Source organism: Paramisgurnus dabryanus, chromosome 1 (assembly GCF_030506205.2).
Source record: "Paramisgurnus dabryanus chromosome 1, PD_genome_1.1, whole genome shotgun sequence".
NCBI lineage: Eukaryota > Metazoa > Chordata > Actinopteri > Cypriniformes > Cobitidae > Paramisgurnus > Paramisgurnus dabryanus.
Genome location: NC_133337.1, coordinates 14,787,979 through 14,806,417, shown reverse-complemented (window position 1 = coordinate 14,806,417; position 18,439 = coordinate 14,787,979). Strand labels below are relative to the sequence as shown.

The window sequence follows — 18,439 nt, the reverse complement described above, 5'->3', positions numbered from 1 at the left end:
ATTTCTTTCAAAAGCAGAAGCCTCTTTTCACACCTTCTGCATGTGTCATTGTAAGCTAAATTGTGATCTGAATAGAAAGACGTAATTAGAAAGCTGGTGACAAAACTATATTAAAATAAAGGGAAATCCCGTCTTCAGAAAACACGAAACCACACCCGTAATTATTTAAACCGGGGGCGATTCATCAGAAAATGTCTTACGTTTGGGAAACAAGCATCTGGAGCTGCCTCAGTGCCTGTGTGTTTGAGGTAGTCGGCCCAGTCAAAGTCCTGTGACTCAAAACCTGAAAGTCATAAAAATTATAAGATGAATAAATGAGAAAGAAACACACACACACACACACACACACACACACACACACACACACACACACACACACACACTAGTGGCCACAAAAGTGATGTCCATCTTCTCTTTCTTCAAATATTTTAAATCTATATTATTTCACAAGACTTGTTTAAGATGTTAAATACATTTTTGGTGTCCCTAGTTCTAGCTCAAAATACCATAAAGATAATTTATCATAGCATGTTAAAATTGCCACTTTGTAGGTGTGAGCAAAAATGTGCCGTTTTTGGGTGTGTCCATTAATATGCAAATTAGTTGATCTCTGCACTAAATGGCAGTGCCATGGTTGTAGTGCAGCTTAAGGTGCGGGTTTATTAAAAGATGATCCCCTTCTGACATCACAAGTGGAGCCAATATATTATTTTATTTTAATAAAACCCAGTTTTATAAAATAAACTATGGGTGGCCTTTTTCCCAATCCATACCATAAAACATTAGTGTCTTTTGTAAATAAAAAAAAAAAATTGTCACACACCTCATATTTTTACGGTGTAATCTAACCTGAGGGGGTATTAAATTGGTTCCCTATGCATCAACCTCATGACCTTTTCTCATGCTTAACCAGGAAAACAAAGTGCTTCAGCAATACAGATACATTTACTTTGTCATACAAGTAAAGCACATTAGACACAATAAAATGATTAAGAGAGACAAACATTACCAAGACCCTGAAACGAATAAAATAATATAAAAAATTTAACAAAGCTAAGATCCAATAAACACCATATTGCAATCAAAGCAAAACCCACCACGTGGCCTCTCCAGGCTAACACCATTCTTCAGACACCACTGAACTGGCAGGATGCCAGGTGAATCAGCATGGCACACCACAGAAGTGGGCGTGGCTTCAGCTGTGAGGTCATCCACTGTGATTTGAAAGTAGTATTCATTGTAAACCTGCATGATAGAGAAAAACAATGTGAGATGCACAGAAAGCTTGATCTTAGGGTGGCTAGTAATTATAACTTCTAGCGTAGTAACCCTTCATTTAGTGTGTGAGTGCGTGTAAAGGAGTGTGTCTCAGTGCTTACTTTAGTTAAAGACACAGGGCAGATGTAAAAGGGTTCGGCTGGTGACACCATTTCAAGTTTCATTCCCATCTTGAAGGAGTGTGTGCGCAAGTCAGCATGATCCTGAAACACACAGATGAGTTTTATCTCCGCCACTTCTCCAGCATTCCCATAACACACACGGATACACACATGCTGGCAAGGCATTTCATTGTTGTTATCATGAGGTAATGTTACAGATACAAACCTTTTGGCATTTTACATTAGTATGTTTATTAGGCCGTTGTAATCGCACAAGGATAGGCTGAAATTGAAACACACACACACACAAACCTTGAATACCTCCAGTGGAAGTGGACTCTTTATGGCTTCGGCTGTGGCTTCTTCTAAAGCTTCTGTCCATTCTGCCCTGCTCCTTAATCCACGCAAATCTAAAAAGATCAAGTGAGAGACATTCATCAGCCCATCTGTCCACCTATTTGTTCATTCATATATTCATCTTTTCATTCATCCATCTATCCGTGCATTTTTTCCAACCACCTACACTTCCAACCACCCACCTATTTATTCAAATACCTTTCCAGCCACCCATCCATTCATGCATCTGTTAAGACAACTGAAAGGTTACACGTTTCAATACATCTATACTTCTTTTAAATGTATATATTACATCTAAAACATATATTATTTTTATGTTCTTAAAGAATATTTCCTTTATGTCAACTGTTGCATCTGAAATTGTAACTTGAACTTGAAATTTCTTTAAAAAACCAATTGGAAAAAAAGACGTACAGAATGACCACGCGCGCACACACACACAGACGAGCACATTAGCACACACATTTGCATACACGCATACCGATGATCACCACAGCAAAATGCAAGCCAGGCTTTAGTAAAATATTTTGCTAATACAGAAGCTTCAACCTTGTCAGGATATTTTTGATAAACGTACTGTCAGAACTTGTACAGTACTTTAAGATAAGAAAACTGCTGACATTACTAATTCAAGTAAACTTATCAGTCTTGCGTCACAGAATTCCCATGCACTTAATGTTTCACGTTACATAAGCATGTCTGAATGAGAAAATTAAAAGTACACGTTTGCATATGTTTCTTAGTTTTTTTTTAGGGAAATGTGGATTCAGATCCATGACATCCATGGGGTGTGGATGTTGGACAAGTTGGTTTTGGTAAATGGAGATTTACACCAGGGTTTCCCAAACTGGGGTTCGCAGGAATTGCAGGGGGTTCGTGAGTTGATGAAAAAATTCATAAATTACAATTAAATCATAAAATATTTATGTAATTTTAAAATAAAAATCTAAATAAACACTAACAAATCATATATTTTATTTGTTTTATCTGCATTACAAACGCTGTGTCCCAATTCAAAAGTCTTTGAAGGTGGCAGCCACAAAAGGAACTTAAATGAGTCTAGCCTTCTGAGGACCTATAATTTGCGTCACAGCGGAAATGTTTCTGACTTAAATAAAATGAATATTTTTCTGGTTCAATATTTATTTTAATGAGAAAATATGTCACACTGATGTAGATTAAACTAATCAACTGTATATTAAATTAATCAACCTTAGAAATATACGCACCATACACAGAATAATATTAATACAAAACATAACTTATAATACTTAAACAGTGAATTTTTGCTAAATAAAGGTTTTTAATGTTTATTTTAAAATATCCAACCGTTATATTCGGCTATTACAGGCGTGTGGTGAATCTTGGGATAGCCTAGGCTGTGAAGGATCCATTCGTTCTATCCTTATCAGTACAGAGAAATAAGGACGCATTTTGAGGCTTCTTTTTTAGCATCCTTCGTATTGGGACGGCCTTAAGCTGCATTCAGCCTAGCAGCGGCTAGCAGTACCAGCGAAGTGATCTCATTGATTTCAAGCTTTCATTGATTTCAGATTGAAGCTTGGCGACTTCCAGCTACACATGCGTCAGTAACCGTTGGCGACTGGCGTGTCCAGTCGTGCAACAAATTTGAGAAATGTTTAAATTAATGCAAATTATGAGCGACTACCAATGAGAACAAAGCAGTGGAGTTCACGTCATTTGTCTCTCATCAGTTACTGGAGTGGAAGTTATTTATTTGGTTATGACAACCAGATATAGAAACGTATGTAGTGCCCGAAAATAGTCCCCTGATATTAAAAGGACTCTTTTCGGCTGCTGTGTATTATCATTGCGCCTTCTACATCCATGGTCTGGCAGCAAACTCCTTAATTATTACTCCGGAATGAGAGTATAGTTCCTAGCCATATCGGCCTAGAAAATCACAAAATTAAATTTTCCGTCGGCCTTAGTACACAATGTAACTACAGAAGAGTCAAGTTTTAAATAGGCAAAATATAGAAACTCTTTGGTCATTTTTAAGCGGTGCTAATGGTTTAATCTGATTCAATGGATTATGCTAAGCTATGCTAAAAGTCGTAACACCAGATCCGGAGATCGACTGAATGGATTCCAAAACTGTAAAAATCAATTGTTTAACTCTAGGGGAGCCTATTTTCAAAAAAGTGGAATGTCCCTTTAAGAGGATTAGAGGCATAGGGGAGGAGTTTAGGATGGAAGAGGATGTTAACATGTATCATGCACAAGAAAGGCTTCTGGGAGGAAGAATTAATTGAAAACTTTAAAAGAACCCCTGTGATGTCTCTTAATTGTACTGGTATAATTTATGATAGTTTGTTTATCTTCAGTTGGCAGAAGGCAAAAACCTCATTTTAAACTTGTAGTCATTGATTAATACTCTCACCTGTGGGAGCCTCCATTGACAGATTATTTTCTTTGGCCCAGCCTAGGGGGCGGAGTCTGGTGTCAAGATAGAACATCCAGATGTAGTGAACGGGGTCATCCAGTCCAACATAACTGAGGCATAAGCGTCCACCCACATTGCGTTGGACTCGAGCCGCCCAGTACACGCTGGGTTCAAAGGCATCCCGCAACTCCAAAATAGAGCCTACAGTGATCAGATCCACCGTGTTTTTACCTCGCAATGGCTGAGAATGACAAAGCAAAAAAGAGATTCAATTAATAAGTAAAATTAATGACTCTCAATTATGGGAATCAATTAGTTCAGCACTACTTAAATATGCAGGATCTTCCAAAAATGAAGAATGTACTCTTAAAATAATTCCTCATTAGTTGTTAAATAAAATTGTATTTCAATAGTTGTGTCAGGGTGCTCGGGACGTTTCTGGGAGGGAACCTTTGGCCAGTGGGTGTGTGTTTTCAGCAAATTCTTACGAGACAGACAGTAGACAGAAATGACAATCGGCTAAAATGCTAATGACATTCATTTTTATGCAAACAAACACACATGTAAACACTATGGCAATATATTGCCTCTCCCCCCCAAAAAAAACAAAAAACTACAGAGGTCACGTTCCCTTATCGTGCAATAAGTCGATAAAGTCATTAACGGGATAGGCCTACCCTTGGTTTTTTCAAAAACCCAAGCATCGCTGGTCATCAGAGATGGTGGCAGTTAATGTAAATTTGTACATTTACATTTGTAACTGTAAATTAAATCCTGAAAGTTTTAGAAAATAATGTATACATTGTGCGCTTCTGGTGGCGTTTCACCCTAGAAGAGGGGCCAAGTTTGAAAGTTGTGTTGACAAATAGTAACTAAAAATCCTGCATAGTGTGACTCTAATTTTTAGTTGCATGAAAAAAATGTGCCTTTAAGCACTAATGAAACAAAATAAAGATTGAGTTAGTATTTTTAACTATTTAACTAATGTATGATTTTATTGGATGGATGGTTATTTTTAAGCCATTTTGGGTAAACATTGGACAGAACACACCACTGGATTAAAATTGACTCAACTGCTGGGTTATTATAACCCATGGTTGCATAACAACAACAACCCAACATTGGGTCTTTTTTAACGCAGTATTGGGTAATTCATAACCTAGCATGTGTTCTGTTAAATATTTTTATTTATAATCCCTATTATGTATTAAAAATAACCAAGACATTTTTAAATGATAAAAATAACTTCCACAATAATTATTTAATTAACAGCCAACTTAGAATTTTAATTTTGAACGTCTGTCACCACAACGGAAGACCCGCCTCTCCCCTCATTCGATTGGACAATGGAAAGATACGGATGAAATTGGGCGCTCTTCAACTTTCAGCGCCCCTTCAAAAACGCGTGCTGTGGCAGGCAGCAAAACGCAAGGTGTTCGGCTCGCATAAACAATGCGCATCACTGCCCAAAATCATTCAAAAAAGGCGCCTGCAACTGCCACCACGTTTGGTGTGATCGTCCCCAAAGTCGTTTAATCCAAATAAAAGTGTCTGGCAAATGCATAAATGTAAATTTAAATGTGTGGTTATCATGTGCTTTGAATACAGTTACAACAACATGACACACAAACACATCTCTTACCCCTTCGAGCAGGTTGGCTGGCGCTGTCCGTGAACCTGTGAGCTCCTTGATAAGAAACTCTGCCCAATCATTAGACTTCTCTTTTATAGCTGGGAGAGGGAGATAATGAAAATATAATGAATTTCGTACAATTTTATTTCAAATACAGGCAGTCCCACACTTTTCTTACTGAAAGGCATTGGAGTCCTTTTTAGCATGCTGTATGTGTGTGGCAGAGAAACATTTTGTATGCAGTTTTACGGGTTTTCACACAGGCCAATACATGCACACAGGTACACACATACATACAGAATAAATTCACATACTTTTTTTGCCACTGTACTGTATGGACTTTACAAATGTCCATACATACAGATACAATACACATGCTGTTGGCACCAGATGGTATGGGTATGCTGTTTAATGCACATCTTTGCTCAAACATCCGGCCCAATCCCTTAAAAATATTAATTTATGCATGCATATGTGACCCTGTCTGAAATCAAGGCTAAAGCATAAAAAGTTGATTTTACTCATTGATTTCATTTCAATCTTTTACATGACCTTACTCAGGCAATATTAAAGATATCAAAGTTATATTTTCACAATTTTTTTATAAAAAAACAATAAATTGCATAAAATTACTTAAAAAAATGACTTAGATTTTCACAGACTGGGTCACATATTAAAAAGTGCAAGTCTGTAAGTACAAGTACAATTTTCTGTATTTTAGTGTCTAAATGGATAAAGTTGTAACCCAGACAAAAACTACAAATTTAATGTTGCAACTATTTCTGCTAGACAGTAATGAAATTAAATGAAGAACAAGTGGAGACTTTCTCTGCATTATGTCTATTTCTTCTTCTGAGAAAAATACCCAGTACATCTCAGATAGAGTCAGAGCCAAGTCATTTCTTTAGGAACTTAAAACATTTCTCCACAACGCCACATGATCTTAGCTATGCTATCCACATGAAAGGCATAATGCTTTCGGTGTAGCAGTGCATTACTGTAAACCTTCACCGAGCGTTGTGTTTAGGTGAGCAGCCCAGCATATAAATCATGACAGGTTGTGCATTGCTAGCACAAACTGTGTATTTGCATCAGCAGAATTCAGGTTAGAAGTCTTTCTCTACAGTCTCTGCAGTTGTTGACTGTTAGCTTGACTGTGAGAGCCAAATACTTTGTCTCTGCCCCGTTACGTCACAAGTGTTTCACTCAATAACACATGACACCACTCACGAGGGTGTGATCTCTGCCCTGACTGAAGATTCTGGTAAACAAAGACACTGAGGGAGAAAAAGAGAGAGACTGGGGGCAGGGTAGATTATTGGATTTTACTTTTTCCAGAGGAAAAAAAGACACCAAATTGTTACTATGTTGTGATGTTTAATTGTTAAAATGTTACTATAATGTGCTTTTTGTTTTACTTTTAAATAATAACCAAAAATGGAAAATTCTGTCATAGTTATCATCAAACTCCTGTGCTGTTAGTGCAGTGGTCTTCAAAATTTTTTTCATGAGAGCCACACTGATAGGTCAGAGTCAATAGGAGGGCCCCCTTTACCGCAAAGTATAAAAAGTTATGCCGCGTTCCAGGCAACCTGTAACCCGTGTTTTTCCAACCTTCTACTCGTGAAAGTGCACTGGAACGCCAGTCAAACCCGTCACTGAACTCATACTAGATCCATGTACTCCAATTTCCAAGCTCTGACGTCACGTTGTCCGCAAAACCATACAAAACAACAATGGCAGCCCCTACGGATGCAGTGTTTCTGCAAGTGGTACACGGTGAGCATACACTTTAGGACAATATAACGTTGCAGTCAAATTAATAATAATGTAATAATAAATAATACACACACATTTTTTTATACAATGTTATGGGTAAAAAACAATAAGTATGTCGCCACATAGAAAGGTTAAGATGACGTAAATTCCTTGCGCTCGGGTATTTTGGCGTGATTTGCCTGGAACGCTACAAAGTCGTGAGTCATGGTTTGAAGTCAGGATTTACATGCTCAAAAACCTGCCTGGATTGCGACTTTACATCCAGTCATAAATAGCATGTCTGCTTATTAATCCGTCACTCTGTTGCAATGCAATAAACACGAGGGTGAATCATTCTTTATCATTTACCAGACAAATTTTGACAAAAAGATTTCCCTTAATGACAAAACAGGATTTTACCGAGCCCCTAACATTGGAGTAAAAAAAATCTAAAGTTTAGTTTCATGTGCACACATAAAACTTTCATGTGCTCACGCGAAACCTTCATGTGCAGATTATTTTTTTACGTTTAGTTTTGCGTGCGCACGTGAAAGCGAAGCTATCAAGTGCACACGCAATAGTTTCACGTGAGCACGCGAAACTAAACTCGATAGTTTTACGTGCACACTCGATAGTTTTATTTATTTAATAATTTTTGCTCCATGTCCCCTTAAGGGCTCCGTAGGATTTTAATGCCAAGCATTCTTATAATATGCATATGCAGTGCATGCAGAGCATTTGGGATGTCTATGACAGTGTTACACTACATGAGAATGGTTTCAAACGCCAGAGAAAAATTACAGATTTCTATACAAGAAATTCAAAGAAGTACTGTAGGGCTAGACGATTTTTACGATTTTTTTGCTGATTAATTTAAAATTTAAATGTATGTTTTTAATTTTTTTATTTAAATCTGTGAATTTTGAATGGAAGTTTGTTACAGTCAAAGTGAAACAGTGCAGACCTCATGACCTAAAATCATGACCTAAACCTCATGTGGCAGTTGTCTGCACTGACTGCATATATTTCAGTGCAGATGATGCACTGTGTCTGCACAGTGAGTGTTCGTCTAAATAAAAATATTGTATTCCGAGCAAATAATACAGGAAATAGCCTGCAATGTCCTCAATGGCAAGGTGAACAGCATGACCAGAAACTTATGATTCGCAAACTAGAAATTACTTATTTGAATAGATTCATTTTAAAGAATGGTAAAAAGAAGAGATCATAGCGTACATTATCCAAATAATTGATGTTATGAATAGTTAAAAGAGAAATACTAGTTGAATTGTTTCTTTTAACATGTGATGTGAGATTATGACTGTGTACTTAAACTTCAATCAAATACAACAAAACATTATAAAAATGCAGGAACATACTGGTTTAAGGTCTAATTTTTACATATAATAACCATTATATTTTTAACAATACCTATTTTCTGCATAGATATTTTAAAAAAGTGAATTAATTTGAAATTTATACCATGTTGATAACTATCCCTTAGTACATTTGGATTAGAACTTTAGTTTCTTTAACCAGATGTTCTTGCATCTTATAAAAACAATGTTATCTAAAAGAGAACATTACTGCAGTATTAGTGTAATTTAGTTTGACTCGAAAATCGAATCATGAATTGTCAAATGTTATAAAAAAAATTCAAGGCAGAGCTTTTCAAGTCATCCAGTATTTCTCATATTACAATATACAGCAAAACAAATATTTCTGAATATCGTGCAGACCCATTTCAAAATGTTTTGATGTTTCATCTTGAAAGGATTTTTTTCAAACTGTCATTGTATTATATGGCCCACGTAACCATTCTTGAATAAATTTTAGAAAGACATGTGGGGTGAGTAAACATTAACAGAATCTAAATTTTGATAATTAAAAATGTTGAAAACAGGCTACGCCCCTTGCCCCACATAAATAGACTTTTAATATATATATATATTTTTCTATCCTACATTGCCTTTTCTTTATTTAGTAAATGAAACTGTATCTCACTTCTATTGTTCTCATGTGTCACAAATGAAGACACAAATAGACCAACTATTTTTACAGATTTAGTTTAAATTGACCATCATGCATTTAAAAACTCAGTAACCTAGTAGTTCTCTGTAGGTGTCACATTTACACAAGACATGTTTTCCTTTTTATCATAATGCCTAAACTAGAAAAAGATAGCAATAAAATAATGACATCTGTCATAACAACGGTAATGACTTTTAAAAATGCATACATCATCTCTTATTTTTTCATGTGTTTAAACTATAATTTTTAGAAAAGAGGATTTCTTTTATTGAAGTATCAAGTATCTGGGGTGTTTCTTCTAAAACTCTTTATGGTATTTAGGAAAAAATATTTTCTGTAAAACCATTGAGCTATAAAATAAATGTGGATAGCATAGATTGGATCATTTTGTCTGGGGGGGGATTTAATTGGTCTATTTAAGATATTTAGAATTATGACTTTAGTTTATTAGAAAATCTAGGAGAAACAAATGAGATGTTAAGATTTGTTATTTTACTCGGAATAACTGTACATACAGTAATGGTGTATTTTACAAGAAATACGCTACCATGGTAAACAGTGGCATGGTTTTAAAGTTACTTTTCTTAAAATCCATTCTACCACTTTTCTTATGCTACTTTCGACTGCACGCATTTGTTCTGATCAAAGAAATTAATGCAAAATTTAACCCAACTCAAAGAAACACATCACCCATTTTGCGTTCCCTGTTTCTTCGCACAAGGGAGTCTCTATGCAAATATTCATTATGCAAAGTAGATTTGCATATCTTCCAACAACTCTTCTGTAAACAGCGGGGCCAGATTTAAAGGCTTCTTTTCCTCATGTAATCAAACCAATTTTTCAAGAAAAGAATGGGAACAAAAATGCGGTAACACTTTACTTGAAGGGGTGTTCATAAGACTGACATGACAACACCATAATCATGACATGACACGTGCCATGAACATGAAGAAGATTTTATGCACGTTTATAACAACTGTAATACATTTTTATTTGTTCAGTTATGTAATTTGTAATGCAAAGAAGACATTGTTTGAGATGTCTTTGTTATGACAAATTGATCATAACTTGTCATAAATCTGTCATAAACATGACATAGCAGATTAATTAGCAAACTTAAAAAACTATCTAGCTTTATGGGTTAACAAAATTACATTAAACTGTCATTTAAATGTCATTAAGTATTAATACTCTGCCAAATAGTTTTATAACAGCATCTGGAATATTTACCTTGACCTCAAGGTCAGTGGTACAAATACAATTTGTCATTAAAATGTCATTTAGTGTTAAAGTTCATTATGTTTTTTTAAGTTTTCTCTAGGTGTTAGAGAATCAATCATCAATAATAAAAATATTATTAATAATAATAATAATTAAAATTGATACAATTTTATTTTATTGCATTTGGAGACAGATTCGCCTAAAATTAAATGAAAACAGAACAATAATGGGTTAAGCCATGCAGTGTTGGGTCCACATCGCTGCAAAAAGAGTTATTTATAATAAATGAATTAATAAAATTTAAGATCCCTCTGTGTGAGGAAGAACACGTTCTGTTAGTTGTCAGTGTTTATGTATTGTGCACATACATAAAGTTTAATATAATAATATAATGTTTTTATGTGTCTGTTGCATTTTGTGAAGGTATTTAAAATTATTTGACATAGTCATTAAAATTTCAATAAGTGTTAAAACAAGTTCAACTTGTACCAATGCAGAAAAATATTCATGATGTTATTAAACTATTTGACAGAGTAATATTACACTTAATGACATTTAAATGTCAGTTTAATGTAATGTTATCCCATAAAGCTAGATAGTTTCTTAAGTTTGATAATTATTCTGCTATGTCATGTTTATGACAGATTTATGACAAGTTATGATGTATTGGTTTATGTCAAGTTGTCATAACACAGACATTGCAAACAATGTCATATTTGCATTAAAAATGACATAACTGAGCGGATGACACTTAATGAATCAATGTGCATAAAATCTCCATGTTCATGGCGCGTATCATGTCATGATTATGAAGGTGTCAGTCTTATGAACACCCCTTCAAGTAAAGTGTTACCAAAACGCTGCATGTTAATGGAAAAGCAATGTAGTAATATAACAACTCACTGGTACAACAACCTTGCCATGTGTGACTGAAGTGGATAACACCACTTCCTGTTTGCTTGCCAACTATTAGTACATCCAGAAATCTATTTTTAACAGTTAAGGTATTTCTGCTTAATCAGGTTATCTCAAGGATATGTGTGTGCTTTGTGTTTTTAGATTTCCCAAAGCACTCAAACTTCCATGACAAATGAGAATTGGAATATTCTATAGGAGAAATTAACATAGAGTTAAAATCCTATTGAAACGGAAGACTGTGGTAAAGGAGATGCATGTGAGATTACTCAGATCTCAGGACAAATAAACCACAATAAGGAAACTAAAAACTGTATTAGGGGGACAAAAAGCAGCATTACATTTAAAACTGTATTAAAGCTATATGTAGAGTTCCTAAACTTTTTGTCTTTGAAAACTCTTGTATTATACAGAAATAATGGATATTTTTCTTAAGAGTTGCTTTTAAACACAAGCATAAGCAGCCAATAATTTTGAGACTGGAAAAAGTGACCTGATACACATGATTTGACAACCAAATTAGATATCACATTTTCAAGATCTGTCTAACCGCACACTTGTATCAAAAGATAAATTCACTTCGATTATACTCTCTCAGAAAAAAGGTACAAAAGCTGCCACATATAAAGATTACCAAATACATATACCTAAGTGATGCATATTTACATATTTTTAAAGGGTACCGTCCGAGTGACAGCTTTCGGACTTTTATTTCTGAGAGTGTACATTTTAAAAGCTAAAAACTGTAAATCATCGCAGTACTGTGTAAAATACAGGGTAAATGAGAAAATATAGAGAGGATTTGACCTGCACTAATGTAATTCAGCTCAAATAGCTACAATAATATAACGTCGAGTTTGATTGTGTGTTTGAATGAGTGCTTGTGGCAGAACGCCGCTGTGTCCCAGCGTGTAATCTCTGCTGCACGAGTGTGTACCCTAATCGCTTAAGTAGCGCTAGAACGGGAATGCACAGCCGTCGCCATGGCAACAACCCCCTAGCGCCTAAGCACTCTGCAAGGCCTGTGTGTTCGACACTCTTCAGTGGAACTGGATAATTTCATCACATTAGCTCATGATAATAAAATGTAACACATATTTATGCGGTTAACCTTGGGATTTTTGCTCGCTCTCTCTCTCTCTCTCTTTCTCTCTCTTTCTCTCTCTCTCTCTCTGTTCATAAGCTATTAAACTTTCACCATAATTGATGAATGAGCAATCCTTTGAACCCATACAGAACATTATGAATATCATCTTTTTTGGAACATGTTAATGAAATTAGAAATTTTTTACATTTGTCTTTAACATTTCAAAGATCTATGCTTTAAAAAAATGTTCCTCGTTCAATATAAGTTAAACTATGTGGACTGCATCTGTGTTCTAGGTGACTTCATAGTTTAAATAACACAAAAGTCTATTGGTCAAAAGTTTGGTGAAGATATAGAAAAATGGAGATTGTGAAAAAAACATCACATCAAACAATATCAATTTATTGTTACCCCCATCTTTTAAAAAATTAACATTTTAGATCATTAGTATGGATATTAAAAAAAAACTCTCTCAGCCATATGCGTCCATATTTCTATACTTTTAAAAATACTGTGGTATGCTTTAATATTTACTGTGGTAAGATTAAAAAATACTATCATCTGTATTTTTTATTTTAGTTTAATACTATAGTAAATACCAAAGTACTCAACAATATTTACTAGGGATGCACCGAAAGGAAAATTCTTGGCAAAAGCCGAATAAAAAAGAAAAACTCCTAATTTATTTTCTCACTGCACAAGTTACATTTTCAAAATATCCTTTTTTACTATATTTATTTCACATTATGACTTTTTTACCATTCCCAGCGGTCATTATATGGCCTTTTTACACCTGGTCAGAGAGCTATAGGTAGACTTTTAAAACTGTTCTATTTAAATTTGACCACATAAATGAGTTTTGGCTAAACGGATGTTAAGCCGATCTTCCATTCCTGCACAAAATGCAAATAAGCATTAATTTCTTTGCCTTAAAAAAACTTGAAATAAAACTTATATAGCACTGTACTGTATGTTGAGCAGCAGACGCGCGCCTGCGTGCACGGTCAAGCACAAGCAAAGGGAGAGAGGGGTGGCGGCAAGATTGACAGGAGATGACAGAGGAAAAAGCGTTCAACAAAGCGTTCTAACGAAAAGCTTATTGTTAATAAAGGTTTAAATTCTCTTTAATATAAGCATGTTTGTCATTGTAGGACTTTACTGTATTAGGAAGTTTTTATTACATACTGCTGACGCTCTTTGTCGTTCTATGACACGAGATGAAGAGTTAAAGTCTCTTGTTCTTAGTGCTTGTGCATTCAGCAGACAAATACCCAGGATTGCCGCCGCCGTGTCTTTCTTATACGATGCATGGTGTTCAGGATGCCTTGATTTAAAATGATAGATAAAACCTGTAATGCTTTATGTTTTTCACTTAAAAATGCTTTTACCAACACGTTTGCTGCATTTGCGGGTCTCTCACTTTGCGCTGGTTACTATCTGATCAAAGATCTCGTTCTGTAAAATTGAGAGATTTAGAGATTTTTTTGCTATTTTCATCCAAAAAAAATTGGGTTCCCGAACATTTGGTGAATACCTAATATTTTCAACAGTTGATCAATTCACTACAGGTATGTAAAAATACAATAACTGTAGCACTTATCAACATAATGTGTAAGGGCTGCATAATGAATTACCACAACTAATCATTTGCAGAATAAAAGTTTTTGGTTACATAATATGTGTGTGTACCAGGGCCATACAGAGGCCTTTGGAGGGGCAGGTGCTCAAAGTAAGGGCACATGGAACATTTCTTCCTGACACACACATATCAAAAAGACCATTTTAAGTCTAATATTTTTCTTTATTTTCCCTTGCAAAAATAAAGTGAGACAGAGTCTTGTTTGTCTACACCAGGGGTCTCCAAACTTTTTGTTGAGTAAGGGCTACCACAATAGATGAAACAATCTGGAGGGCTACTGTTTCAGTAGTCTTCTCCAAACTTTTTTGTCTTGTTGATTTATTTTATTTTACTTGATTATATGTTTTATTATTGATTAAAATATTAACACACATAAAAAGAGGCAAAGCTAATATAAAAAATGATGTCATAAATAAATATTAAAATTAAGATTAGGCTCTGTGCGGGCAACCTGGTCTACACTGTATGCAGTTTTGTGATAATAATAAATTGCAATTGTGACTAAGATATTATTAAGTTTTATTAATTGTTTTGTCATATTTAAAATATAATTCTATTCTAATCCTTTTCTGAAATAATCTTTTTTAATGATTTAAATAATAATAAAAACAGCAATTATAAAGGATAATTCAGAGGATTAGAAAATCAATATGAGCATGTTTACCAATATTCTGAAAACTTTTTTATGGCACTCTACGATTTTTAATTAAAACTGTTATTATAGGGTAATTCACAGTATGAATAGTTTTCAGGTTAGTCAAATAACATAAAGACCAAAAACCTTGAAGCCTGTGAATCTTTTCTTCCCACAAACAGCAAGAGAGAAGTGAGAAAAAATGCATGCACCATTGTTTATGCTGTGTGTAGAAGGTTAGCCGCTGTAGCTAACGTTACTTGCATCTAACGTTCTACACACAACAATATAAACAAAAGCTGTTCATGCTCTCTTCACGTCATTCTTGTATAAAAAAATGCCGTAAGGAACAAGCATACCGCTTTATTTAATGGCGCAATGCCTACTCGAGGGGATCCTTCCTGTATTGTGCACTGTGCAGTAGTAAGAGTGCGTGAGCGCGCTGCATAAGCAAGGGATCTTTTGGATGAGATTGTCCAGTGAAAGGTCAATTGGTCACCATGTGACTCATTTTATTTACTGCTAAATTATTATTCATTAATTTTACTAATAGTAAGATTGGGCAAGACTTCACAAAAGGGCATTTAAGGACAAAAAATGGCCTTGATAAAAGGGCAATTTAGCCATTCAATATTTATTTATATTACACAGAAATATGAATACTTAATATAAAAATGTATTTTGTCTTAAAATTATACATGCATGTGTGGTGTGTATTTATATATGCATCATTAAAATACATAGTACACACACACATATGATGCAAACAAAAGCTTTTATTCTGCAAACGAATGTTTAGTTATTATTATTCCATACTAGTATGGTACCGTACACACTGCTTATTAATTTGGTTGTCACGTCACCTTTTATTGCTTAATCCTGTTCTGTACACACAGTTAAGTAATTTACGGGACTGACAACCGCATTCTACAACTGCATTAACTACCGCAAAATGCAGGTATTGGCAAACGCATTTACATAAACTCTGCATAGTGTGTACATAACCGAACTGAACAACTAGTAGTTAATAAAGTGTTTAAACGTGCATCATGGACATGACAGGTCTCTCTTCTAAAAAAAATAAATGCCTATGGGGAAAAGTCTTGTCTGCGCGGTGCAGAAAATGACAGACAGGGTTCCCACGGTTCCTTGAAATCCTTGAAAGTTTGTGAATCTGTGGGAAAAAATTCAAGGCCCTCGGAAGTTTTTGAAAATGTATATACATAAAAACAGGTCATTGAAAGTGCTTGAATCTATTTAATGCAAGAAGTTTTCTGGAAAAAAATCCATTCCCTGTGTAGTGTAAGATAATATCATAATAATTCTAGACTTTTTAAGCACACATGCTAAACGGTTCGCTTTAAATGCTTATGTCTTCTGTATGCGAATGTTGATTCAAACCAAAATGCTTTTTTGCATAGTTGTGTTTGACACATGAAAACGTCTCGGGTAACGTATGTAAGTGTTGTTCCCTGAGAAGGGAACGAGACGCTGCATCTCCCTTGCTATACTTCCTGCATCCCTGTAATATACTTCCTGTCTCCGGCGTCACCTTGTCTTTGTTGTTAAGCCTCACCATTGCTTAGATTTGATATACACATTCAGAAGCTCTTACCCTGGACAGAGGCACAAGCGTTTGCAGACTAGTGTTGCCAGATTTTGCACACAAAAAAACAGTGAACAAGAAAAATCCAATAATAAACTGAAATAAATCCAAATGCTTTACCTCACAGGTCAAATATTGGGACCGGAAAATTCACACTTTAACAACACCAAAAACTTGATCGCTTTCTACGTACAAAAAAAAAGATGAGGACCTGGCAACACTGCAAGACAGCTCGCTCTGGAGCAGCCTTAGAAATGCATACAATTCACTACGCCAAGACTGTTAAATTATTTTGGTCAAAGCTGTGAGTGATAAGCACGCGAGACGGCAGAACGTTGCTATGGTTATCTCTCCGTCAATCATCACATTTTCGGGAGTGAATCTTGTTTTATACAGAGACGAAACAAACATTTAGGGGATTCACTCCCACATTTAAATGCGGTTGAAAGTTTGTAATGTGTACGAAGCCTATACTACAATTAAGTACAATTTTTACTGCATGTGGCAGTGGAAGTGCATGCTTTAATAAAAATGTTGTTAGGGTGTTTTCACACCTGGTTTGCTTGAGCTCTCCAAACGCTCTCTCGGAGGAGTTCAGTGTGTATATGTGTACAAACCAAGTGATCTAAGACCCCTCTAAAAGGACCCAAAAGCGAAATAGGTGGTACGGTTCGCTTATGGGTTCTTTTGTGGTTCAATTTATTTTTGACATGGGAAAGCAATGAGGGCCGGGTCAAACTCAACTGATGCACAGAAAGCTGGTGTCTGAGTTCTTATGAAGTTGTGATGTGAACAAGAAATGGTCAGAGATCACTTCAGCTCTAAACAGGGCCAAATAAAGAACTATATTGTGAACACCAAAAGGAATGAGGTCATATTCATAGTTCCTTTTCTGGTTCACTTTAAGTGAACTGGGTTTGGTTTCTTTTAAAATTAACTATATGTGAAAACACCCTGAGTGAAATGTATTTTACCCTCTGCACAACCTAGCCCAACAGTCTATTGTAAGTGCCTTTAATTCTTAACAGTTTTGTTGTTTTTAAAACATCAGGACAAATAATTTTATTCGTTATATCTGGCCACCTGCCACACATCAATACAACTTAACCTGTACGGAGCATTTCTTTACGTCAGCACTGCTTTAAAAAAAGAGGCCTACGCCCCTTATTTCTGCTTAATTGCTGTGGCATAATTTGACTGAAGCCATCAAGTACACAATGACGTATATGGGAGAAGTCACCATACAATCGTAAGGGAGTGTTTTCATGTGTTAATTGTTAAACTGCCAGTTGATGCATGTCAGCTATAAAGACTTTGCAATAAAGTTAATCCAAACATTGAATACCAAAATTCTGCACTTCTTAACATTTAGGCTTACGTAATTTAATAAGATTACATGTATCCTACATTCATCTCTTTACTTAAAGGAACCTAAGGAGATTTTTACGATAAACTTGGTCATGTTTTTCCATTATAATTGAGAATTATAATGCCATGTTTAATTTGACACCTACACCAGAAGAGACAACTGTTTATTACAAAAACACGAATTTAGCACACAAGTCATATGGACCACTTTCATGATGCAATATTAATCTTTCCAAGCAGCAGGTGTAGGTTTAAAATGCATGCCATGGTATATGACATACGTGCATACACCTTGTAAAGCATTCCAAGCAAAGCAGCTTTACATGTGACCTCCAGAGAGGGCCATTACTTCTGTGTCTCAGCTATTCAAATCCATGCAAATACGTTTTAGAATAAGTCACATT

The 18,439-nt window shown here is 35.3% G+C and overlaps 1 protein-coding gene across 3 annotated transcripts in view; it reads right to left on the bottom strand.

The window, feature by feature from the left end:
- Nucleotides 1-18,439, bottom strand: part of sfmbt2 (Scm like with four mbt domains 2) — a 54,466-nt gene that overhangs the window by 18,230 nt on the left and 17,797 nt on the right. For 2 of the 3 annotated variants that reach the window (XM_065269218.2, XM_065269220.2), the window contains 6 exons: nucleotides 5,786-5,874; nucleotides 4,141-4,384; nucleotides 1,692-1,789; nucleotides 1,380-1,481; nucleotides 1,098-1,245; nucleotides 201-283 (listed from right to left, as the gene is read on the bottom strand). In XM_065269218.2, coding sequence (XP_065125290.1) covers nucleotides 201-283; nucleotides 1,098-1,245; nucleotides 1,380-1,481; nucleotides 1,692-1,789; nucleotides 4,141-4,384; nucleotides 5,786-5,874 — 764 coding nt within the window. The remainder of the gene's footprint in view (nucleotides 1-200; nucleotides 284-1,097; nucleotides 1,246-1,379; nucleotides 1,482-1,691; nucleotides 1,790-4,140; nucleotides 4,385-5,785; nucleotides 5,875-18,439) is intronic. The other variant, XM_065269219.2, reaches the window with a different exon arrangement.